This window comes from Electrona antarctica, assembly GCF_951216825.1.
Source record: "Electrona antarctica genome assembly, chromosome: 16".
In the NCBI taxonomy this organism is placed as follows: Eukaryota; Metazoa; Chordata; class Actinopteri; order Myctophiformes; family Myctophidae; genus Electrona; species Electrona antarctica.
This window is the reverse complement of record NC_136797.1, coordinates 36,269,128-36,294,521: the sequence shown is the minus strand read 5'-3', so window position 1 is coordinate 36,294,521 and position 25,394 is coordinate 36,269,128. Positions and strand designations below refer to the sequence as shown.

Sequence of the window (25,394 nt, the reverse complement as noted above, 5' to 3'; positions counted from 1 at the left end):
TATTCAGTTATTCATAGCATCTATTATGTCTACATGGATGGACGCGGTATCATGGACATTTTCCCAGGATCTATAATGTGTCGTGACCAAATCAGCTGAGCCCAGCCGTCGGAACTCCGGAAGCAAGCCTTGAGATGGAGAAGGAGGCCGCTACATCCGCGTGATCATAACACGCCGACCAATGGGCTTCAGCGAGGCAACAGAAAACATGGCATTCCCTGTCATGCGTAAGCAACTGGGCGGGTTTGGGGAAAGCTCGGTCACGCTGCGTGGGTGGAGAGTGTAGTAAGAAGCTGCCGCAGCAGACAGCATTTATCAGACCGCAGAGAGGCACTGGACTGAGAACATTTCAGCACCTTCTGTCACTGGATAGCGACATAGTATAATAAGCCGGCATTTCAGCACCAGTGTTAGTGGACAGCGACAGTATAATAAACAGGCATTTCAGCACCAGTGTTAACTACACAGTGACAGTTTAAACAGAGGCATTTCAGCACCACTGTTACTGGACAGCGACACAGAGTTTAATAAGCAACCATGGTTCTTATCTGGACGCAATTTGGAATGAAGCACAAAAATGTCAACGTCAAGTCCAAAGTACGTGCTATGCACAGGGATGACAGCTCGAGCTCTTCGTCTGGGGTAAGTTTAATTTATTCAGTCTGTATCACAGATTAACAAGTAGGCTTAGAAAGTACTGCATCAATCTGTTAACCAGAGCTTAATACAAACATTCGGAATGAGTACTAGTCTGATTAAGCTGCAGGCTAATGAGGATTGTAATGCTGTTGTTTAATTCTATTGTTTACGCTGATTGCCATAGTCTACTTTTGCACCCATGTACATGTGTGTAAATCTATGAAATGCATGAGTGTGTGTGCATGTTCCGTAAAATCGGAGCTGTGTGTGAAAGCTGAGGACACCGACTGTTGCTGTGGGTTCATTCAAATGCAGGCTGTTAATGTGCCAACTGCAGCCAATCGCTGCAGAGATCTCTGTTGTTAGGGAGGTCTTTACCTTCACTAGCCTGCACAGAGAGAGAGAGAGAGAGAGAGAGAGAGAGAGAGAGAGAGAGAGAATATATGAATATTGAATATATAGATCACTGGTTCTCATTTCTCAACATGAGGTCCAGGGACCCCCATGGGGTCCTTGAGGAGGTTCCAGTGGGCCTCTAGACAAATCATAGTTGGGAACCAAATGGACCCTCTGAGACTGCATTAACTCTGAGAGTGTATAAAATGGAAATAAATGGACCCTTATGGGTTCCATTTGTACACTCTCAAATCATGCAGTGGAGTTTACAGTGTAAAGTAGTACCAGGTACAAATCATATAAAATGAGGGTCCATGGCATAATGAATATAAAATTGGGGGTCTTTGAAATAAGAAAGAGATAACACAGATGATAACGCATATGAGATGCATTGTGCAAAAGAGATCATGTTGCTCAGTGTCATTGGCTCCTATACTGGCTTCGTGAGACTCTATGAGCAAAACACTGAACGAGCAGATTGGTGCCTTACATGGTTGCTTCTGTCATCATTCAGTGTGTGTGAATGGGTGAATGTAATACACATTGTAAAGCACTTTGGATATGGTGCTATACACAATGCAGATTTTCGCATACATGCTTTTCAAAGGTTCTGGTAGGCCCTATTATACAATATGATGGCCTCTACGGCCTCTTAACTTCCCTGGACTATCAATCCACACAGTTAAATTCACACTTGACATAGTAGTGTTACTTTTCATCCATCTCATTCACTCATAGATTCATACTCGTTTCATACAAGTCGTTTTAACAGTAGATTATGCTCACTTTTTAAGTCTATATAATCTACATTCCTTGCATTTAGGCAAGAAAAATATTTGGAAGAGAGAAGAAAAAACTAATACAGCAGTCCATTCTCTTTGAGAAAGGTGGCAGGTGATACCAGAGCATCTGCTTTGTAATGATCTAACCAACGTGTGATGTCTTGGTTTCCTCAGGAGAGCAGCAAGTCTGATCAAGACGTGCCTTGTCTACCGATCAAATCCACGGGGAAGGATTTCTACACGGTCCTGGGCGTCTCCTCTGACTCCAATGAAGATGAGATCAAGAAGGCTTACAGGAAGATGGCTCTGAAGTTTCACCCAGACAAGAACAGTGAGGCTGACGCAGAGGACAGGTTCAAAGAGATCGCAGAAGCCTATGAGATCTTGACCGACCCCAAGAAGAGGAACATATATGACCAGTTTGGAGAGGAAGGTGAGCAGGAGGCCATTTATGCAATTCATGCTTTTGTGGTAGATTATTCATTTAACATTTAAGAAGTGGGGAATAGATACAGTATGTTCACTGACTCAAGCAGTAATGCATTCTCTTGTATATCTGGCAATATGTGCAATGTAGACATTAATGAGTCCCACAGCTGATAAATTATTTAAGACTGCAGTGGAAGTGCTTTCCTCACAACTTCATTTTACACTTTGTTGTACAATGGCGGAAAGTAGAAAATAATGAAAAATAAATGATCTACAGTCTCACAAAGTGTCGTGATACAACGCCATTGTGAGCATGCAGATCTATACATTTTTTTGTATTGTTTCTTACATTTTAGAGACATGTAAGAAACAATAAAAAGTCAACCCACTCTCTGTGCAACCCATTGCTGTTATAAAAGAGCATGGCGATCTGCATCAGAATGAAATGCCACGCCAATAAGGTTGCTCTGTATAAATGCCACCCTTGTGTTCTTTTTGTCTCACAGGACTTAAAAACGGCAGCGGGATGTCAATGGCCGGCCATGCGAACACAAACCGCAGCTATTTCCATGGTGACGCCCACGCTACCTTCTCCACCTTCTTTCATGGTTCTGATCATTTTGATATCTTTTTTGGGCCCGACTTTGATGTCGAGGACAAACTTTTCAACCCCTTCAACCGCTTCATGTTCAGAAACCCCGCCCACGACCTTCAAAAGGGCCGACGGCACTTGCAGGCTGTGGTGGTGCACGACCTTCTGGTGACACTGGAGGAGGTGTTGCACGGCTGCACGAAGCACATGAAGATCACACGCAGACGGCTCAATGCCGACGGCAGCAGCCTGAGATCCGAAGACAAGGTGCTCAACGTGGTCGTGAAGAAGGGCTGGAAGGCTGGGACCAGGATCACCTTCCCCAGAGAGGGAGATGAGACCCCCAACAATGGCCCTGCAGATGTCACATTCATCCTCAGGGACAAGAAGCACCCTCAGTACAAGAGAGATGGTTCCAACATCATCTACACAGCCAAGATCACCCTCAAAGAGGTGGGTTTGTGTTCATTTAGAACATTATATAAAATCACAATCGTCTATTATAATCTAAGCAAAATGGGAGACATTTTATGCAATATAGCCCCTTAAACCCACTCATTTTATGTAATTGTATGCTACACAATTACATAAAATGACTGGTCGAATAGTCTAAAGCAATATGGGAGACATTATGCAATAGATCAAGCCACTTTTAAACACACTCATTTTATGTACTTTTAAGCTGTAAAAAATGACTGGTCTATTAATACTTAAAGCAACATAGATATTATGCAATAGATGCAGCCACTTAAACCCACTCAGTGAAGGTTCAAATATCCTATTATCACAGTCATGTTTATGTAACACTACAATCCTTCATCATTCATGCTCTTTTGTATACCACTTATTTTTGAGTGGTGCAACCACTCCAAGGAATAGCAATGTCCGTGTTAACCTATGTTTGTGTGTGACTATGTTTGTGTGACTCATGTGTGACTCATGAGTACCAGTAGGGGCGCTGTTGTGCCAGAAACAGAGAGAGAGAGATAGTGCTGCACTGTTGCCTGCTAATGAGAGAGAGAGAGAGGGGGGGGGGGGGGGGGGGGGGGGGGGGAGTTGCACCACTCAGTTAACACGGGTGTGATTTTTTTTAAGCGTGCAGACTGCAGCCTTCTGCAGTGATAATATCCCTGTCAAATTTACTGAGGATCATGGCTTTAAATCTTCACTGAAGATATACAACTGTTATTCTCTGATACTCTTAGCCCCCTTCCCCACTGCTTAAGGGGCTGACAAAACCCCTGCCCTGCTAACACAGCAGCAGCAGCTTGCTCTAGTGTTGTACCTCATCAGCTCCTGCAGAGCAAGAGAGACCGGAAACCTAAATTTAGCCTCAATGCTGACCGCCCCCACAAATATCTCTCTTCATTTTCTCTCTCTCCTACTACACCACATTTCTAGAAGGCTTTCATACAGGGAGCCTTCTTTCTTTGTTTATTGCTCTCTACTCTGCACTTACGCCCACATTCGGCTAGTATATAGAACAAGGACTAAACATAATATGTAACACTGGTTAATTGCATAACAGAGGAAATGATGCACTTGGAGAAGCAGCTGCTCCACATTTGTCTCTGTTATGTAACATGCCACTTTAGAAAGCCAATCAACTAAATTCAATTCAGTTCATTGAGTTCAATCTTCTTATAGTACCAAAGCATGACAAGTTGTCTCAAGATTAACAGTTACATACAGTACATGTATAGAACAGAGACCCCCCCCCCCCCCCCCCAAGAAACCTTGAGCAGAACCAGGCATTATTTGGTTGATGTTCTCAGAGTGTATAATTCATTGATTCCGTCATTACAGGGACCCCTGAGAATACATTACAAAACCTTAGTCTTGAGAACTGACATGTGTCTCTCTTCTTTTCTTCAGGCTCTGTGTGGATGCACAGTTAACGTCCCCACACTGGGAAACCGGATGATGCCGCTACCATGTAGCGATGTCATCAAACCTGGTGCTATCCGACGGCTGCGGGGTGAGGGTTTGCCCCTGCCCAAGAGCCCCTCTAAGCGCGGCGACTTGATGGTGGAGTTCCAGGTGCTCTTCCCCGACAGGATCCCACCCCAGTCTCGCGAGATCATCAAGCACAGTCTGGCCAAGTGCTAATTGCTTATGACCAGATCTCCACAGCTTCACCATGCATTCTGACGTATACTTAGTTGCCTTCACTGCCTCAATCAGCCAGAAAGAGAGGGAGGGAGAGGGAGGAAGGATGGAATGAATTAAGCGAGATGAGAGATTGGGGTTGATCGTCGAGAGAGAGGAATTGGGGGAGGTATGGAGAATGAGGGAGAGCTTATTCAGAGAGAGAGGGGGAGAGAGAAAAAGGGGGAGGGATGTGGATAGAGGGAGAGCTTAATCATAGACTAGAGAGAGACTGTTATAGAAAGGCAGAGAGGGAGGGAGGGAGAGAGAGCCTATACATCCACGCAATATCCCGGCAACTGCTGGGTACCTAAGTATAAATCAGGCATGAGTGTACTGTACGATGTTGCACAGCCTTGCCAAAGGTGCTAAAAAAAATCAAAAACGAATCACAATCTCGTATTGTGTTTGTACAAGGGCAAGCCTCACTGGAGGCAGCAGATGACATAGAGACTTGAGCAAGAGATGATTTGCTACTGTTGTATGCACTTTAGGCATGATGCTCAATACCACACAGTGGTGTGTTCAGAACTGACGAATGGTATCTGAAGGCTTTCTTTTGAATAAAAGGATTAGATGTAGTTATTTTTTTTGCAAACCCATGTTATATCAAATTGCAATTCAAGTTTATATATAGACTTAATGCAAATGTTATAATAATGTGCCAAAATAATGACGTGAATGAAGTTATATGGTGTTCATATGACTGATCTTTTACATTGATTTATTACAATAGAAAAAATGTACTTGTGTACTAAGATGTACTTGCGTACAGAAAATAGAAACATTGTCTCTAAGAGAGACTCATCTGTCAAATATTCTATTGAATCATTTGAAATGTTTGTATATATTCTGCAATAAACCAGCTGTTGATATATTATGAATTGATATGGATATAGCAGTAGCATGAACAACAGAAAACATACTGTATATGAACTTGCTTTATGTTTCCAGATATTTAATATGTTATAATTCAGTTTTAGGATATTGTATAGTTGGAGAGGTATTCACAAAAAGCTTCAATAAAGTTTGCTTTTTTAAGATTACTTTGTCGTTTCCTTGTATTTATATGGAAATTGAGGTAAGAGAGGAGTACTGACTTGTAACCATGGTAACAAGTCCCCAAGCTAGGTGTCCTGAGCCCTGGCTGCAGTCACCACCAGGGCGCCACCTCCAAGAAAACGTTCTAAAAGGGGCAACTAAGAGAAAATAAATCCTATGCTTAAAATAACAAGAAAAAGTTAAACAAACAAATATGATCAACGAACTCAATTATTTAAAGATATTCTGCTGGCCAACATTTCAGACATGCAGAGTAGACTGAGCAGCACAAAACAATCCACACACACACACAAGACTAATGCATTACTGCCATCTCATGGTTAACACTGGGGATGCAGTGCCCCTGATATGCCTATACAGAGTAGCCTACAGTCAAGTCTTCTCGTTCTCGGTCTCGAGTCTTCATTTTAGTTGACTAGGCCTACTAACAGACTAACAGAGAATCCAATATCGGTATACTATATGTATAACTCCATACAGAATAGATACAGTAAATAAATGGGCCTAAATAAATAAATAATCAGAATACAGTCATGGTCAGTACTTTAGTAGGCTTAAAAATAAAAGAAAAAAGGGGGGAAAAGAACATCTAATCGTTTACACTTTGTAAACACAGTTGACAGTTCCCAGATTAACAATTCGCAGAGGGTGAGTGTCTGAATGAGCTATCAAGCCATCATGAGAAACACCTGCGCACCTGTCGTCTGCTCTGCATACTGGAGCGCATGATCCATTCCATAGTATTGGTTGAACTGTTCGGCGGTTGAACTTCGCTGCGAAGATGATGGAAAACATTCACTTTTGTACGAAAAGCAAGTCGTTATGCCTAAAGAAGGCCTACGGTTCATACATAGGCCTATGTCCAAATCAATTGGTATCAGACTAGGTCAGATTGATAGGCTACATCAAACCACCTGCGCGCACAGGTAGGCTAACTGAAGCTTCCAGCGGAGCCAGGCAATTATCTAAACAAACCCATCACTGTTTATGTCTTCTGGAATGCAATGTCGCAAACGGGCCAAACAACACTTTCAAACCTGAGTGAAAGTTACCCAGTGACTAATTTGACATTGCTTGTCCTTTTGCTCATACCTTGTGTGGTTCTCCTGCTTCTGTTGAACTGTGTTTTCCTGGCTTACAAGTTTTTGATCATATCCAAGAAGAACACAAAGAAACCTGAGGACGAGGAAATGCTTTTGCAATCGACTCTGTCCACGCGTCACCGATTCATGAGGACAGGTGACGTCCCTTGTTTCGCAAATCAGGACGGACTCGACGGAGCGAGGACGTATGTGTCAGAACCAGCTCCGCAACAACCGGTGACCTCGTCAAGAACCTCCACAACAGATCAGCGATTGGGCCTGCGGTTCCTTCGGCCAGATGGGGCCACAGGAACCGGCTCAGGGTCCCTGACAGCGCCGAGCTCCATTCTGGCAACACCAACAGATCGCACTTCTATGCCTGGGTTGCCCAAGTCCCATCATAGAATGTGAGTCATTCTCAAAGTGTTCTATGTAGGCCTACTAGTGTTTATAGTAGAATCATGGGGTCCCAGAGATAATTTTTTTTATCAAATAGGGGTTTGTGGCCTAATGCAGTATAGTTCTCAACCTGTGGGTAGGGACTTTGTTTTTTCTCTCCTTTCTTTTATTTTGGGAAGTGGGCATAGAGTTGGAAGTGGAACTTGAAGGGGGGGGTGTAACAGTAAAGTGACAATTTAAGGACTTTCAATACCTAAAATAAATACATTAAAAAAGGACTTACTGCATCAAAAGTACTAATCAACAAACTTTATGCCTACTATAACATCTGGTCAAACATTGGCCAGATTGTCAAATAAGTAAGAGGCAACAATTGTGAAAATAGCTTTTAGATCAGCTATTTTCACAATAATTACACGTGGAATCGAGTCTCAACTCCTCAACTGCCTCAACTCCTACAATTCCAAGTGCTTGTCAGGTCCCAACTACCGGTAAGTTAAAAAATGATTCTTTTTGGGGTGTCGTGTTGAGAACCACTGGCCTAATGCATATCAATTAAACTTGGGGTCTTTGAAATTAAAACAAATTTCAGAATCATTGCTCTACTACAGTCATGCATGCATCATTCTGTGTTATAATTACAAATATATTTTCTCTATATTCTCAGGTCACATAATTACTACCAGAGGAAGATGGACTGGCTTCACAGTGTACCTGTATTGCAGCAATACAGTGATTCAGAGGCTGATAAGATAAACGATGTGCCACCCAACTCACCTGAGGAGGTACACATTCACTACTATCAATGGTAACTATGTATGTAACAAACCAAAGCAACACAAGACACTAAGAAATGCATGTTTGATTATACTAAATATGGAGACTTGTGTGATTCAGGTGACACAGCAGATGGGAAGTATGTTAGACTTACTGACAAATGTGCAACAACAGCCCTTTCTGAATTCATCCTCGGTCAACCTGGGGCTTGACAGCGACTTTGGTGCAAGTGCAGGTATAGTCTCAATCCTGCCTATTGACCTACACATGCACTGTTTCTCATCTTTATGTTTGGGAACCACCAGGGTTTCAAATGGACTTTTATGGCATAGTTCTCACACTTTTTCATGTCAAGGACCTCCAAATTGATATGTATTTGGCCACAGACCATCTGCACATGTTTTGTGCCAGAGACCCGGGCAGACCCCAGCCGAGAAGAGATTTGTCTAAAAAAAAATGTAAAGAAGGAAATTAAGATTTTCCAAAATACAAGATGTACAAGCTGAAGTGAGGTGCTGTGCCTGTGTGCTATGTACCTGCTATTTTGTAATGGCCAACATGTAGAATATGGATAAAGGCCGGGTTTAAAATGTATTAACTCATTTAGCTTGAACCCTCTCAAGGACCACTGGGGGCCCCCGGACCCCACTTTGAGAACCACCACTTTAAGGGGTCTAACTGAGAGTATACAAAAAAGGAACCAAATGGACCTGTTCCATTTGTACAATCTCAGTGTTCAGTTACGAAACACCCGATTTTACAGTGTGGTCCCAGAGATAAAAAAATATAATAAAACACATAATAAAAAAATATATCAAAGGAGGGTCTGTGGCCTAATTATGCATATTAAACTGGAGAAGGTGTGGGTTATACCAATTTTTAATTTCTATTAATAATACTATTTTACTACTTTTTCACCACCAAAGAGAAAGACCATGCTTTGTTTTTGTTTTTTTAACTTCTGAGTACCCAGACCATTTCCTTTTTCTTAAACTGGGGGTCCTTGAAATAAACAAGGTTGAGAATCACTGCCCAGCAGTCATGCATGCATCATTGTGGGTTACAAATACTATTTCTCTTCTCAGGTGTCTCACTCCGGATATTGTCTGCCGATAGTGACGGCCTGCTGCCCAGTGGTGTGGTGGCATCTCTGCTGGAGTGGGATTATTATGACCCTCACCCCTGTTATGTCCGGCAAAACAGAATACCCAAGCAAAATTACCACATACCCTCAATACACCCTAAGCAGTACTGGGTTTAACGTATGCTGCTGCAGGAATTATTTAAGCTAAAATCTGTTTTAAAGTTTTTATTTATTCAGCTTAAAGAGCACAAAGTATATTATTTTATATTAAGTTAATTTTACACATTTTATATTAAGTTAATTTATATATATTTTTACAGCACTTTCTAAAAGCACACTGGCACATTTAGCATTTTGTTTGGTTCTCTCACTTAATAATTTATTATTTCATATGTTTTAATTATATTCAAAAGCAAATCTAAATGCATCACTAAAATCACTTAAATCATTGAATTAGTCAAAGTTCATTGACTTCACTTATTCCAATTGTAAATGTCACTACTTCACATTATATGGACAATATTGGTCTTTAGTTTCATGACCTTATATCACTATTTCTTTGACATAATGTAAAATGTTGCACTCATTTATCCAATAAAGATTGCAAATGTACATGCGTAAGCCTTTGATGCCACATGCTGTACAACTGTCAATGAATATCAATTATTTACAGTTTGTTAAAAGACAAATATGAACGTTCTTTAGTTAATGTAATTATACACACCTTTGCATGTATTGGTTGGTGCATAGTAAGAAATGATCACATTTAGCCTTCACAACTGCACCTTCCTTTAAGAATGTGCAGTGCTTTAAGAATAACAAGATAAAACAATGTGAAATTTGATGGAAGACCGTCAGGGGAAAAAAAGATAAACATAATGAGATATCCGAGTAAGGGAGATATTAAAAAAGAACAAATTAAAAGCAAAGCAGGAGTCTACACAAATTATTTGTATTGGAGTTATTTAGCTTTGTGTATTATGGACCATATATTGTGTAATGTATAGGGAATATTCTATAAGACCATGTAGCCACAGGTCATGCTTTGTTAAAATCAACTGTACCTAAATGTCATTATGACGATGCTGTGTTTACTGTTCGTTATGACGATGCTGTGTTTACTGTTGTCATTCTGAAAATAATTTAGCTTATTTTAAAATGATATAAAATCATCCCCAATATTCGATACAAGGAGAAAATCAGTCTTATTCAGTTGTGAATGTAACTTTGCTGCCAAGCAAGAACTGAATAATGGTAAAAATCACCCTGCAACATCTACAAGCAACCACAAGATAGCACAAGTGTGCATTATTTCATCTTTTACATGAGGTGTGATTTAACATACAGTACATTATATCTGGCCAGCAATTGTCATACATTTTGTATAATAGAATATAATCTGTATTATATTCCCCTGAAGATTTATTAAGGTGTTATTTAATCATTAAGGATTAAATATGAATATGTTTAGGCTATTATAGGAATGAATAAGAATGTCTGCAATTCTAGACTTTCCCAGACTATTTTCTTATTTTCTTAACGTTATCAGACAAATAAAAGTAAAAATGTAAGTTAGACAGAAGATACAATCACTTTATTTGTTACACTTTGTTAATTGCATTGATGTAAAGGTGCAGTGGATTAATAACATAACCAAAGTATACACAAACAAGCCCACTCAACATTTAAGAAATCAAAATAACAAAATAAATAAAGCAGGTATTCACCATAACAAAAAAGCAAAGAGCAGCGCAACGCTTGAATAGCCAACATGTAGAATATGGATAAAGGGTTTAAAATGTATTGACACATTTTGCTATAAATGTGTTAATACATCACCACCATATGGCACAACCATTAAGTCTAATACTGTTGGAGAAGATAGTTTACAATCTCATGATCAAGTCAGTAGGACGGGGACAGGATAAGCCAATTGGTTTTAGTAATGTTTTGAGGCTGGATAGGTACTCTACCCACAAGAATAGTTTGTAGCTTGGTTCCATTTAACCTAAACCTATATTAGAAGGCAATTTGGTTATGCAATTATGTATAAATAATCCAAATATGAGACCTTTTTAACATTTGTTGAGAGAGGGAGGGGGAATGAAATTAAGCCATTAACAATTGTTTCATGTAGGCCCTATACATTTCATGGAGTATAGTTATTGTAGCAACCTGTTCAAAGTGGTGAATTTTGCCTGGGATATGGAGTATAATAAATATCTATTGGAATACAAATTGATGATCAGTTCAATTAAGTAGGGAGAACATTGGCTGCTCTCACAAAATGAATCAACTACCGGTCTACCATCCCAAGATTTTGTGCAACTTTAACAAAAAGGCAATCTAAAAATGTTGTAGCACTCCGCCTAGCACTAGTTCGCCCTTCACTAAGTCCCTCCCAACCCATCATCCAATAGGCACGTTAGCAGCGAAGAAAGCTTGACCTGCATAGCAACTGTTGTTAAAACTATTTAGATTGGCATTGAGTTGAGCTAAATGGCAGTAAATGTAAAATATAAAATATATTACTACAATCCTACAATTGTCCTCAATTCTCTGTGCAATAATCATAGCTTCTTCTGGACAGATAATGGTTTCAAAAGGACCCGGAGCTGCTTCTTCCTATCATTCACACACCCTAAGTGAGTGTTGGCAGTCAGAGAGGAACACCCCAACGTCTCCATGTTGATGTCCTCTCTGTAGACAGGCCCGTCATGCCAGAAGAGGTCGAAGCCACCCACCCTCTTCTCTTCCCCAGTGAGTCTTGCCTCCATATCTATTATGTGTAGTGTGTCTTCCAGCATATTATACTTCATCTCATAGTCCTCCTGATTGCTGCCTGCCATCGACGGAGAGGCATTCACTTCAATCAACCACGGTTTGAGGTCCTGGTCCAGTAGGATGTCATAGCCATAGAGCTCAAAGCAGTGTTTGTCATTTATAACGAGCTTCTGCACACTCTGCAGGCTGAAGATAAATATGTTATCCACTTCCTTGAGCATAGCCTCAACGATCTCGGCGCCATGCTTGGCAGTCAAGTACCTACGAAGCTGATCTATCTGCCACTTACAGCCCTTTTCAGGATCATAGGCGGGTGCTGTTCTTTGAACTGCTACATTGGTGAGGTGCGAATACTCATCATAAATACTGTTGAGGTCATATCGTGTAGTGCAGATGCGGGCAAAGCCGTCCCGATACAACCAGGCCTTCAGAGGATGAAATGATGTTACGAGGACATAGACTCTCAAATCAAATTTCTTGCCATTAATAAGGTAGGGATTTTCTAGGTAGCGCTGTACCACGTAGTTTTGCACTTGATTCTCTTCGGCTTGTACTTCCTCCGAGTACCGGAAGGTGCCAGCATCCCTTTTCCAGTCCATGATATCTTTCAGTTTTCTGAATAGGAAAATCCCCTTGCCTTCCCTTCCCGACACCGGTTTCATGATCCATGTGCTGCCAGGGGATTTTTTGAATTCCTCTACAAAGAGGTGGTACTCATTGGGAAGATCAAAGGTGCGGGGGAAAAAGTCACATTTGGCTGCTTCCCGCCACCCAACATCCCTTTCAAGGGTTTTACGATACCTTTTCAGGTTTTTCACCATGCTGTTCTTTCGCGTAAGCTCATAGCACTTGCGAAAGTGGCATATCCTCTGATGTTCTTCCATAAAAGATTGATCAAAATTATCCCTCAGCCAGCTAATATCACACCAGTTAAAGTCCCACTGTTGTCCTTCATCCTTGACCTCATACCAACCTGGTCTTTGCCGAAGAACATCCTGTATAGTAGGTAGCATACCACATTTATAGCGCACACACGTTTTCCCTTTACGCTCCACTAATGGTTTCTTCTTATATTCTTCTACCTTCTTCTTTTCCTTTGTCTTAGTTTTACATGTTTGTGACATTTGAAACTCTAAAATACAAATTTTAAGACATTAAAGTTGTTACTTGATACTGGTTAGGAACGCCTGGAGCTTGAGCAATGCCTCTATCTCTCTATGCATCTATTACTCTTATCTCCACATCCCTATTAGTCTAACATTTATCTCAATCTGAGTACTGCTGCCCTACAAATCCCTATATAGGGTGATTGAGCTCAGCTCTGACATCACACACACACACACACACACACACACACAACGCAAACTGTTGCCGAACAATGCTGATTTGCACAGCTGAATGTGGCATTGTATGCCCCCAGATTTGAGTTTACTTCAGATTTTTTTATCCCAACAATATAGTGAGGATTAATCTGTAATGGTAAAAGTGGTACACACAAGGATACCAGTTGTCCGGCTTGTTTAGCCCACTGATTATGAATCGCAGTATTGACATTATCTAATGGCTTGTTGGTCTTTCAAGAAAAACTGGATTCCATCATTTCAGATATGAAAATCTACTTTGCAGAGACTTGAAATTATGTCAATTCATCAGACAAATGGCCATAGAATATGGAGCGATTTGTTTAACAAAATAAAGACCAAGGCAACCATGTGTCCTGGGGTTGAAACATTTTATTCTGTTAGGAGATATATTATGTACATTAAAGATCGTTTAGATCAAGTGCCACTTTTTAAGGTTCAGGAAAAGAAAAGCTGAGGATGCAATATGAATACATTGACAAAACTACTTGACCAAAAGCCCAAAGGAAATCACTCAAAGCTGGAGAGGAAATTCAACACAATCTGCTTAAGTTTTGCATCTGCATCCTCTGAGATTGCGCCATCAGTCCTGCAATAATATTAAAAGGAATATTAAGAAAACGTAATATAAAATTGATATTAACAAATAAGTTCCAACATTTTAACAGTCTAGAATTACATTTATTTTTTAACTTACCTAATAGTCGCCAGCAACTCTTGGTGCTGACTTAGAATGTGTTGGAGAAAAGCTTTTTCAAATTTGGTGATCTTGCTAGGATCCATTTTGTCCAAGTGACCCCTCACACCAGCATAAATGACTGTTACTTGTTCCTCAATAGCCATAGGACCTGAAACATTAAATTAAAATGTTTACTTATAGTATTAAATAAGTCATATAACAGGTGGGTTTCTATCTAACTGTTAAAATTAACACTTTTAGTTACTTAGCATAATAAGGAAACTTGAATGTAAAAAACAAACCCTAAAGAATCGCAAAACAAAAAAAATATTACTGAAACATGTTTCCAAGGTATGTTTTTATTTTCCATGTAACCTTTTGTGATTACTCACTTAAAGGAGCATTCAGTGATTTGGGTGATTTGGAAAACCACCCAGTCCGCCCCGGTAACAAAATGTGCACATGCACGCTCTACAGTGGGGGGAAGTGCAACAGGCCAACAGCATGTGCACCAAGGCCCGCACACACTCGATCATGATTGGAGGAAGGCCCCACTCATCCTGATTGGATGAAGGTTTTGCCACCCGCCACCAAAACTGAAACTAGGGTTTTTTGACCCCAGGGGCTCACTGGGGACAGGGAGGAACTCCTTATATGGTCAGCACACTCTATAGTAGGGAGGATTATCCAGAAAAAAATAAGTGATATTTGAATTAAGTCAAATCACTGAATATACCTTTAAACCCTATCCTTAGTTGACCAGATTCCCAAGGGCTCCGTACTAGGCTCCCTCCTGTCACTCTACACTGTGCAGGTATATAGTACATGTAATGTTCCCCGAAAATAACAGTAACAACAGACAAAAAGTCTGTTTGAGTCCATTTTTTTCCCATGTGACTTGTTATTTGATCATCACAAGACCCGGTTATGCACTGTTTTGACCAATGTGCTCTTTTGTCAAGGTGTTTTCTGAAGCATCTGTAGCGATGCATCTACTGTAGATTCTACAGTATATTGTAATCACCTCTGTATGTGCAAATACTTACAGTACTGTCCCTGCTTTAGCAGCTCCGTCAGGCGAACACCACGATTCAACAACTGCTGAGTAGCAGCATCCAAATCAGAACCAAACTGGGCAAAGGCCGCCACCTCACGGTACTGGGCCAGCTCCAGTTTCATCGTACCAGCCACCTATTGGGATACGATGAGTCATTACAATCCATATTGGACCACCACTTCACCACTGGTAGATACATGAGCAAAGGCCAGCAGCGGACTAGACGTCAGAACTAACCTGCTTCATAGCCTTCGTCTGAGCAGCAGATCCCACACGTGATACAGAAAGGCCCACGTTGATGGCTGGGCGGATACCCTTGTAGAACAGTTCAGTCTCCAAGAAGATCTAAGCATAAAAACAAACCACTTAGAATTTCTACCAGTCAAGTATTTCACTTTGGATGAAACTATACTTTCTTAGTGATTATTTTATCAATTACTTTTTTTATTAAATCGAAAGATTGAAAGCACAATTTCATTTATAGTCTTTTTATTTTGTATACTAGACCGGTGCCAATTTGTACATTTAAACACATACCTGTCCATCTGTGATAGAGATGACATTGGTTGGAATGTAGGCAGACACATCACCAGCCTGGGTCTCAATAACAGGCAGGGCAGTTAGGGAGCCACCACCAAAGTTGTCATTCATCTTGGCTGCTCGCTCCAACAAACGTGAGTGCAAGTAGAACACATCTCCAGGGTAGGCCTCACGGCCAGGGGGGCGACGCAGCAACAGGGACATCTGACGGTAGGCAACGGCCTGAAGAAAGTGAAGAGCAACGGTCAAACTGTTTGAAACTATAGATTACAAGCTTATGCTATTGTCAATTAGTGCTGCCGTCTTCAGAAAATTTGATTCATCTGTATAAAGATATATTTTGTTCTGCAAGATTTTTGGATAGCCAATTATTTTTACCCTTTTTATTTTTTTCACCAAATTTGTTCAGTGTTTCCACTCGGCCAGTGAGGAGGCCCCACCGAGAATACGTAGCACCTCTATCCTACTCTTCCCGTTTTAACACTCCCCACTGACAGGCACTGCCCTAGCCCATAGCGCTGGACACATAGCCCTAGAGTAGCAACAAAGATCACCCTTCATGTTCAAATGCTGCCAACTAATCATAAAAAAGGAAAACTGTGCCATGGCTACAGTTTTAACACTTTTTTTAACAAACCTGCTTGGACAGATCGTCATAGATGATGAGGGCATGCTTGCCGTTGTCTCTGAAGTACTCTCCCATAGAGCAGCCAGAGTAGGGGGCCAAATACTGCAGGGGGGCCGCATCAGAGGCAGTGGCAGATACCACAATGGTGTACCTCATGGCATCAGCGTCTGTAAGCCTCTTCACCAGCTGAGCTACTGTGGACCTCTTCTGGCCAATAGCAACATAGATACAATACAGCTTCTTCTTCTCATCCGTTCCGTCATTGAAGCGCTTTTGATTGATGATGGTGTCGATGGCAATAGCGGTTTTGCTGCAGTAGAAATGTATAAGGCAAATATTCAGGATATTTCATTTCTGCTAAAAAGAAACATCTTGAACGCCACAAATTAGGTACATTTTAGCAGTTCTGCATTTTCTGACACATTGTTCAATTTAATCCCATTCAAAAGGAAAAAAAATCACACCCCTGTGAACTGAGTGGTGTAAGGTATTATATAGCCTGATCAGCTGTGGTCTGACGTAATGAAACAGGGTGACCATAGCAACCATGCTAATTTTTTGGTACGATCAGACACGTAAACTAACAAAGCTGAAATCACACCCGGGTGAACTGGGTGACCATAGCAACCATGCTCATTTTTTGGTACGAACAGACACGTAAACTAAAAATCACACCCGTGTGAACTGAGTGGTGTACGGTCTTATATAGCCTGATCAGCTGTGGTCTGACGTAATGTCTGACGTAATGAAATCACACCCGTGTGAACTGGGTGACCGTAGCAACCATGCTCATTTTTTACGCACAGACAGACTAACAAAGCCAGTTGTAGGAGTGGTTTACACCACTCAACAAAGCCAGTTGTAGGAGTGGTTTACACCACTTCAAAAACAACAAAAACGTGAGATTTGTGACATTGACTGTAGCAGTCACATTTCGTGGCTGCTATGGTCAACATAGTAGTTGGCATCTCTGATTATCAATCTTGATTATCATCATTTAAAATGCAGTCAAATGGGATAATCAAATCTGACATGTTGGTTTTAGTCTTGGCTCTTTCAAGTGTTAATGACAAGAAAGCCACCATGTCACTGTCATGTCCCTTTCCCGCTGACAGCTTGGGAGTGGTGGGACTGCTGCTATGACTGAAATCCAGTGGTCCTCATTCAAGGGTATAACTTACCCAGTCTGCCTATCGCCAATGATAAGCTCACGCTGTCCACGGCCAATGGGTACCAGACTGTCGACAGCCTTTATGCCAGTCTGCATGGGCTCTCTCACAGAGATACGGGGGATGATACCAGGTGCTTTCAGACCCACACGCCTACGGATGCTTGAGCCAAGGGGACCCTGGTAAATACCAGCATGACAAATATCAGTCAAGTTAATACTCATGGTTGGCTAGTGGCTAAAGAACAAATGTACCGGTAATAACAGAATTAATTGTAAACTAGGATCCATGAAATAGTTGTTTTATATAATCCTCTGAAATAGATCAATGCGATTTGAGATTACAGCATCATGTCCTGACCTTTCCATCAATAGCATTTCCCAAAGCATCGACAACACGACCCAGGAGCTCTGGACCAACAGGAACATCCACAATGGCTCCGGTTCTCTTGACAATGTCCCCCTCCTTGATCAGTTTGTCATTACCAAACACGACAACACCAACATTGTCTGGCTCCAAGTTCAGAGACATACCCTGGAGAAGAGAAGGCACGATAAGAACAGGAGCAATGACCTTTATTCATTTACTGTGATTGTTGCTTGGCAGTATTGTATGTTTCACCTTGAGACCAGAGGAGAATTCCACCATCTCCTCAGCTTGCACATTTCTAAGCCCATAGACTCTGGCAATACCATCACCAATGGACAGAACACGACCAGTCTCCTCCAAGTCAGCACTGATGGAAGCTCCCTTGATCTTATCTTCCAGAAGGGAAGACATTTCAGCTGTACCTAAATAACATACACCCATACACTGTTTAAGTAAGATACACCCATACACTGTTTAAATAACATACATCCATGCATGCACCTGTTGCACCACATCAAATCACTGAGAGGCTTTCTATTTACCCATGAGCAGTAGTGTAATGGTGATTCTCTTCCCCCCCCCCCCCCCCCCCCACGGGAACAGTATTTTAATGACGTGCACAGAATAGCCAAGGAGGCATTCTTGTTACATACAGACAGGATCTCCACAGCAGAAGTACTGTACCACAATGCTGTGTTGCTTTTATACCGTGTATGAGGACGTTCACTGGTAAACCTGCTCGTGAATCTAGGGGGACGTGTTCTAGAGTAACCTTGCACGTAGAAAAATTACTGCTGGAATGCTGTGGAGTGTGGTGTCACGTTTAGTGAGTGACCAAAACACCACTGCCCATAAGAAGTGTAGACTGTTATTTCAGCTATAATGGACATTCTGTTTTCTTTCAGTATTCAAATAGCATTCGACTAGTAACGACTATTCTTTTTACTTAAAATCAACTGGTAAGATGTTTATTCTTATACCAACCAAACCAAGACAATACTGTACATACCTATTTGAAAACAGTCTATTCACACAAGGAGACAAGATAAGATAACTGTTCATTTTGGTCACAGGATATTAGAGACTGATGGGTATTCAAGTCATTTCGTACACAATATTTAAAAATGAAATTTAGTCAGCTTTATGAGAAGGCGGTGGAAATGGATTGGGCATGTAATCTGTAGTGGACAACATCACCCCCCAACTGGACACGAGACGGTAAGCATAAAAGAGGCCGACCCAATAACACCTGGCGTAGGACAGTGAGTGGAGGGAGAGCTTAAGACCCTGCATCACACCTGGCCGTTCTAAAAAGACACTGGCCCAGAATAGACTCCTTTGTTGCTGCCCTAGATGCCAGCCGGCATAAAGGGCAGTAAGTACTATCTGAACATTTCTATTGTCAATGCAACAATGTTAGCGCTTACAGCTGTGTAGCGCCATAAACCTGTAGTTGGCACCTGCGGTTTACTACTTATTGGAAATAACTGACCTGTTTTCTGTAGCCATGGTCTGGTGGTGTGCAGGTTCTTGACTCCTACACATGCTGCAGCAGCATTCTTAGAAACCTTTTGAGAATTTAAAGAGAGGTAGCATAAAGTGGCATATAAAGTATTGTTTACAATACAAAGACTTGACATCACGTGATATGTAGAATTAGTTGTCCAATAGTTAAAGATAATCGTGTTAATTTCTTACGAGTCTAGGCAGCAGCTAAGCCCTCTTCACTTGTCTTATATGGCATTTCAAAACAATTGGGATTGGTAGCTAGCTACAAAAGCTAGCTAGCTATTCCTGCCCCAGTCAGCAACAACCGGTAGCAATGAGAAACAGCTTGTATCCAAACTTGCAACAAAACAGCCAATCATTTTAATTTAAATCTCGTTTTAAAATCACTAGGCTTACTACAACATGGGGTCTCGGGGCCCCAGGAGGTCCTTTGTTGGGGGATTCCAAGCTAAATGATTGATAGTTAGGTCATTTGTACACTAACTTTCAAAGTTAAATTAACACCTAGTCTGTAACCTAGTCCTAATGCAAGTGCGGCCCGGAAGAATTTTAAGCGGCCCATGGCTTCATACCTAAATTGTATTATGAACAGTTTGCCCCACTGTATGGGACAGTGTTTTTACATTGACGTTTTTTATTGACCTGGGCATTTCCCAGAGTATAATTTGTCAGGAGTCCTTGTTGTCTCATTCTGAAGGGGTCAAAGAAAGGCTACATTTTGTTTCATTTTTTACTTTGCATGTCTGGATATATTTGGTAATGTAGTTGGCCCTTGGGTGTTTTAATATTGTCTAATATGGCCTCCTTTGAAAAAGGTTTGGACACCCCTGTCCTAATCTAATAAATCTATGGTCCGACCTAATGCATATCAAACTGGCTGTCATGGATATGATCCTTTCGACCAAAACACACGGCAGTAGGCTACAAAGCAGCATGACCTAAAAATATGCCGGCCCGGTGACCGAAAAACAAGAGCCGTTATCGGTACGAGATGTTATGTAAAACCCTTGAGATCTGCCGCTGAGGCTCTGATTAATGTCAGATAAACACAATGCTACAACCTGAATAATGAATTGACACGCGCACACACTCATATAACGTTATATATGGAGTAAACATGACCTTCAAAGCTAGATTCATGACCACCAATGGGATCATGTTCACTGGCATACCCCCCTGACCCCCCTCTATGTTTATCACCTGTCATTTTAAGAGAATACTTCATATAATACGTATATTTATGCAAATGTGTCGACATCTGCAAAAAAAACTAAATAAAAGGGTCAATGAATGTTGAAATTAGTAGATGCAATATGGCCGTTTCTAGCCATTCCTCCTCGCCATTGATTTCGGGAAAAGACTCGAACTTCCTTCACAACGTCGTTAAAGTTCAGCAAAAATCACAACAATGAATGACAACGAACGAATGCTTACAAATCCAGCCCGACGGGGCAGATTGCGGACCAGAGCCGCTGCGACACGAACTGACAGCATGCTGATGTCGTTACAGGCAGCTCCTCTCCTCCACTGACTGACCAGTCTGACAACCGGCCTGGAAAGATGGAGGACAAGATTTTATGAATGAACCGGATATGCTTTGTCAGGCACCGAAAACCAGATCTACGCGTTGTGAGCTTGTACGTGGGCTATATTTTAAATTCCGGGTGTTTATAGATTAATTCCGTTCGTCAAACTATATTTCAGGCCATTTCAGATGATGGCAAATATAGCCGTGGTGCTGGTGCAAGACATGTAACAACACCGATAAGATACAAAGCAGTAATACCTATGGCTATGTGTGCTGCAATCTCTAGTGATGATTCCCCATAATTAATAACAAGTACACACGTGTCTAGACTAGAGTGCAATCAGTGCATTCTGCAAATTAAAGTGTGACTGACTGTGTGTAGAGATGATTTAAAGAAAATCTCACACCATAGTAAAGTAATATTGACATTTTATTTCAAGACCATGTCACAAGTTATTGAATTTCTCATTCAAAACACACAAGACAAAAAACATGGTCACTGGAAATGGTTTGATTTCACAAAACCAGATTGCATGGTAGTCTTAAAAGTGTAGCCTATCAAGCAATCTCATCAGTATACTGTATCCTTCTACAGTATTATACAATTGTTAAATTGTTTGGCAATACTCAAACAAAAACATTTCTCAGTGAAGTGCATTACAGGATCTAAAAGAGTAAGTAAGAAGTTTAAGATAAGCTTCATACATCAGAATTCCAAGAGACAAGATTAAATAAATTGGAAATTACTACTGCAACTTTGTATGTCAAAACTGAAAAAATAAACCATACATCTACAATCTCTGGGATCTCAGGCGTGTCATAGTTTAAGGACTCAATGACTTAAAAAAATGTTCAAAATCGTAACAGTAAAATGAAATATGGAGACAAGGTTTCTGCCCGACAGACGAAATACAGTATGCATGGCAACTGGTCAATCCAGGAATGATGGCAGCACATTCAAAGCTTTGGCAATTAATGTAAAACAACCATAAAGACATCTTCAACTGTAAAATGGCTTTGGAGAGAGAAAGTAAAAACTATCATACAACATTTTGATGACAAAAACACATGACATTTTCTTTTGGCCCAGGCCAACACATGACATTTTAACAGTCATAACCCACCCCCCAGGTTCAATCTCAACCCCACATACTGAAAATGGTGTAAGGTTTTATATAGCATGATCAGCTGTGGTCTGACGTAATGTCTGACGTAATGAAATAAGGTAAGGTATTATGTAGCCTGATCAGTTCTGATCTGACGTAATGAAATCACACCCGGATGTGATTTCACAACTGGCTTTTTCTGTGCAGAGAAAATGACCATGGTTGCTACGGTCATCCAGTTTACCCGGGTGTGATTTAATTACGTCAGAAATTATTTTGAACATAGCAACCATGCTCATTTTTTTCTGCACACAAAAGCCAGTTGTAGGAGTGGTTTACACCACTCAATAAGAAATAAGCAAAAAAGGCATGCTTGTTTTGTTTCTTAAAACAATTAAACATCAGCATAAAAACAGCAATGACATAACCAACAAAAGCATCAAAAGCACAATAAAAAGGTAAAAATACAAGTTAGTCAGTAAAACAGAGGCACTCACTGTTAAAAGTTCAAACTACTATTCTATGTTTTCAAAAACGAAATACATTGTGTCCTTTGTCTATGCAGTTAAACTTAAATAATTTCACTCCTGCAACCGTTTTTCTATTGGTTGAACCCAGATTAACAGTCCCACTGTGTAGTACCATCAAGCCAAATTAACTACTTTTAACCATTTAAAAATCAATTGTCTTATTAGTGATTATTCTATCAATTACTTTTCAAGCGTGTTTTTTATATACATCAATGAATCGATGTGGGAAAAACCTAATTCTAACAATATCTGTAGATATTGTCACAAGTATTGTACTAAGAAATAATCACTAATAATCGGACACACAAAAGGAATCCCACACCTTCCTTGCAATCCCACATTCCCAAATGAAAGACTCCAGAAACCAATGTTAACTAAACAATGATTGTGTTCATATGAGAAGCTTACATTGAATATCACCCAGCAATAGCATATGCACTCATGTAACTTTAACCAGCAAAAAAACATTGAAAACTTTTTTTCTTTTTCTATTTTATGTAAATCTATTTTATTTTTATTCTCAATTAAATCGATTTGTGTTCTTAACTGTTGCAGCTCTACAAGTCACCTTCATCATGTTCAGTTACTGGAACACAATTTTTAGTTTATCCCCATCTACTTCTTTGTGTACCTCCTACTCAGATGCATCCATTTCTCCTGCACTCTCAGGCTCTTCTGCAATTGCACTTTTTTTAGGACGTCCCCTCTTTCTTGGGGACCCACCATCGGAGGTGTCTTTTTTCGGCTGAGCACCCCGTTTTGAACCTGCCTTGAGGGGACGGCCTCTGGCTCGTCGCGGGGTTTCGCCTGCGCCTTCTGCGTCGTCGGCCCGGGGGTGTTTGCGTGGCCTTCCGAGCGGCTTCCATACTTTTGGTTTCTTCAGCTCGTCGGCTGACGGCAGAGGGTGCTTCCTTGGCCTTCCCACGGGCTTGGGCTTCTTGTTGCGAGAGCCCTTTGGCCGGCCCCTCTTGCCAGGTGTCCTAGAACTGCCGTTAACCTCCTCCCCACCTTCTGGCTTGGGCTTACTCTTCGGCCTACCCCTTGCCCTTTTTGGGGTATCAGAAGCTGCAGCGGCTTTCAATAGTGTTCTTTTGTTGGCAGAGCCTTTGGGTCGACCTCTCTTCTTAGTAGAACCAGCTTCTGACACCTCTGCCATTGTTTTGTACCTGTCAAATCATAAAAGATTATAAAGGTTAGTTACAACTTGGCTTTCGATCAAGTGAGGAATGTACTGTATTCTCAATGATAAAATGATGGGCTAGAACAGTAATTCTCAACCTTTTGAAGAACCCTGATTGATATTAATGAAGCCAGGGACCCCCATTCTTTAACTCTGATAGTGTACAAATGGAACCAAATGTTTCTGCATTGGTGAGTTCATGCTTATTTGGGCTTCCTTCCTCATGTTGTTTAAACCAGTGGTTCTCAAACATTTTCATGTCAAGGACCCCCAAAATAATATGTAATTGTCTGCGTATCCCCATCTGAAAATATTTTGTGCCAGAGACCCCCGTACCAGATTTGTGTTGATGTGTTAGTCGCTTCTTTTGGGCATGGTTGCCTCTCGCAAATTCTGGCAATACTGCTGTGGCAGTGGAGTTCTCAAGGTGGGGTCCAGGGACCCTGAGGGGTCATTGAGGGGGTCCCCACTCCCCAGTAAAATTGTTGATAGTAAAGGAACCTATGTTGGCCTAACTCTGATAAATTGTGTATAAATTGACCCATATTCTGTTCCATTTGTACACTGAGTTATGGGGGTCTGTGGCTTAATTCATACCAAACTAGAGGTCCTTGATATAATACAAGTTTCAAAACCACTGCTGTAGAGGTAGTGTTGCATTTAATAACTGGCTTGAATTACTTGCTCTGTTCAGAACGGTTAATAGAAAACCTGAAGCCCACAATTAGCCAATTACATATAATGTTAGGTGTAAAGTAATGTTTTACTAGTACAAAATTACAAAGCAGAAAAACAAACCACAAGTTATAACCACAAGTCGTTTTCTTACAAGTACAACATTACAAAGCACAAACACAAACCATACGTTATAATCACGTTATAATACAGTACATTCCTCACTTGATCGAAAGCCAAGTTGTAACTAACCTTTATAATCTTTTATGATTTTTTTACCAGTGCAAAATAGGCCTACTTGTTTTTTACCTTAATAACCCAGATAGATTGTAAACGTGCAGAAACGAACGGGCATGTTGCGCTCCGGGTAATCTACAATCGGGCGGGAATGGAACTAACAAAGGGAATTAAATGCAACATAGGGTATATCTCACCTTCAAAATCCCACCGGATTCCGTCACCTTGATTTTTTTAGATTATATCGTTTTGGCCGACCGTGCGATGTTACAAAGAAAAGTCGATGCTATTGTTGTAAAAACAAATGTCTGTTTCAAATGAGCAACAGTCCGCTTCGTTCCCCCGGGCATCTACTGCTGTTGTGTTTCCGCCGATGCTCGCAGGGAAAACTTCTTCTATGGTGTTCTATGGCGCTTGGCATCCATATTCGTTGCATTACCGCCACCTACTGGATTGTGACATTTTAACAGTTTTTGATTGATTGATTGAAAATTGTATTAACAGTTTGCAGAATTACAGTACATTTCAAGCACAAACTCAATACAAAGGCTGTTAACTGTGAGTGGACGACCCAATTAAGCATTACACTTGTTTACAACAGTGGACAGTACAAATCAAGTTAAAGACCACTTCACCACTTTTCAACTTATCT

The 25,394-nt window shown here is 40.9% G+C and overlaps 4 protein-coding genes and 1 long non-coding RNA gene across 5 annotated transcripts; 2 read left to right on the top strand and 3 right to left on the bottom strand.

The window, feature by feature from the left end:
* Positions 1–537: 537 nt before the first annotated feature.
* Positions 538–4,947, top strand: LOC306939522 (dnaJ homolog subfamily B member 5; the record flags this gene model as incomplete). Its single annotated transcript, XM_079524111.1, has 4 exons — positions 538–642; positions 1,992–2,250; positions 2,753–3,291; positions 4,714–4,947. The coding sequence occupies 4 exons, from the start codon at positions 538–540 to the stop codon at positions 4,945–4,947; spliced, it is 1,137 nt and encodes a 378-aa protein (XP_079380237.1).
* Positions 698–6,818, bottom strand: LOC306940012. Its single transcript, XR_013791961.1, has 3 exons — positions 6,746–6,818; positions 6,087–6,472; positions 698–1,027 (listed from the first exon to the last, which is right to left on the bottom strand). It is a non-coding gene; the product is annotated as an uncharacterized lncRNA (long non-coding RNA).
* hwa (huluwa) lies at positions 6,786–10,327 on the top strand. The gene is made up of 4 exons (XM_079524112.1): positions 6,786–7,537; positions 8,197–8,314; positions 8,427–8,541; positions 9,392–10,327. The coding sequence occupies exons 1-4, from the start codon at positions 7,053–7,055 to the stop codon at positions 9,565–9,567; spliced, it is 894 nt and encodes a 297-aa protein (XP_079380238.1). The 5' UTR covers positions 6,786–7,052; the 3' UTR covers positions 9,568–10,327.
* Positions 10,328–11,960: 1,633 nt separating this feature from the next.
* LOC306939427 (putative tubulin polyglutamylase TTLL9) lies at positions 11,961–13,058 on the bottom strand (the record flags this gene model as incomplete). The annotated part of the gene is made up of 1 exon (XM_079524015.1): positions 11,961–13,058. The coding sequence occupies one exon, from the start codon at positions 13,056–13,058 to the stop codon at positions 11,961–11,963; it is 1,098 nt and encodes a 365-aa protein (XP_079380141.1).
* An 831-nt stretch (positions 13,059–13,889) lies between these two features.
* atp5fa1 (ATP synthase F1 subunit alpha) lies at positions 13,890–21,079 on the bottom strand. The gene is made up of 11 exons (XM_079524186.1): positions 20,921–21,079; positions 19,470–19,545; positions 18,230–18,399; positions 17,969–18,142; positions 17,621–17,787; positions 16,449–16,749; positions 15,809–16,033; positions 15,509–15,616; positions 15,261–15,405; positions 14,233–14,383; positions 13,890–14,124 (listed from the first exon to the last, which is right to left on the bottom strand). The coding sequence occupies exons 1-11, from the start codon at positions 20,978–20,980 to the stop codon at positions 14,046–14,048; spliced, it is 1,656 nt and encodes a 551-aa protein (XP_079380312.1). The 5' UTR covers positions 20,981–21,079; the 3' UTR covers positions 13,890–14,045.
* Between the last annotated feature and the right edge of the window lie 4,315 nt (positions 21,080–25,394).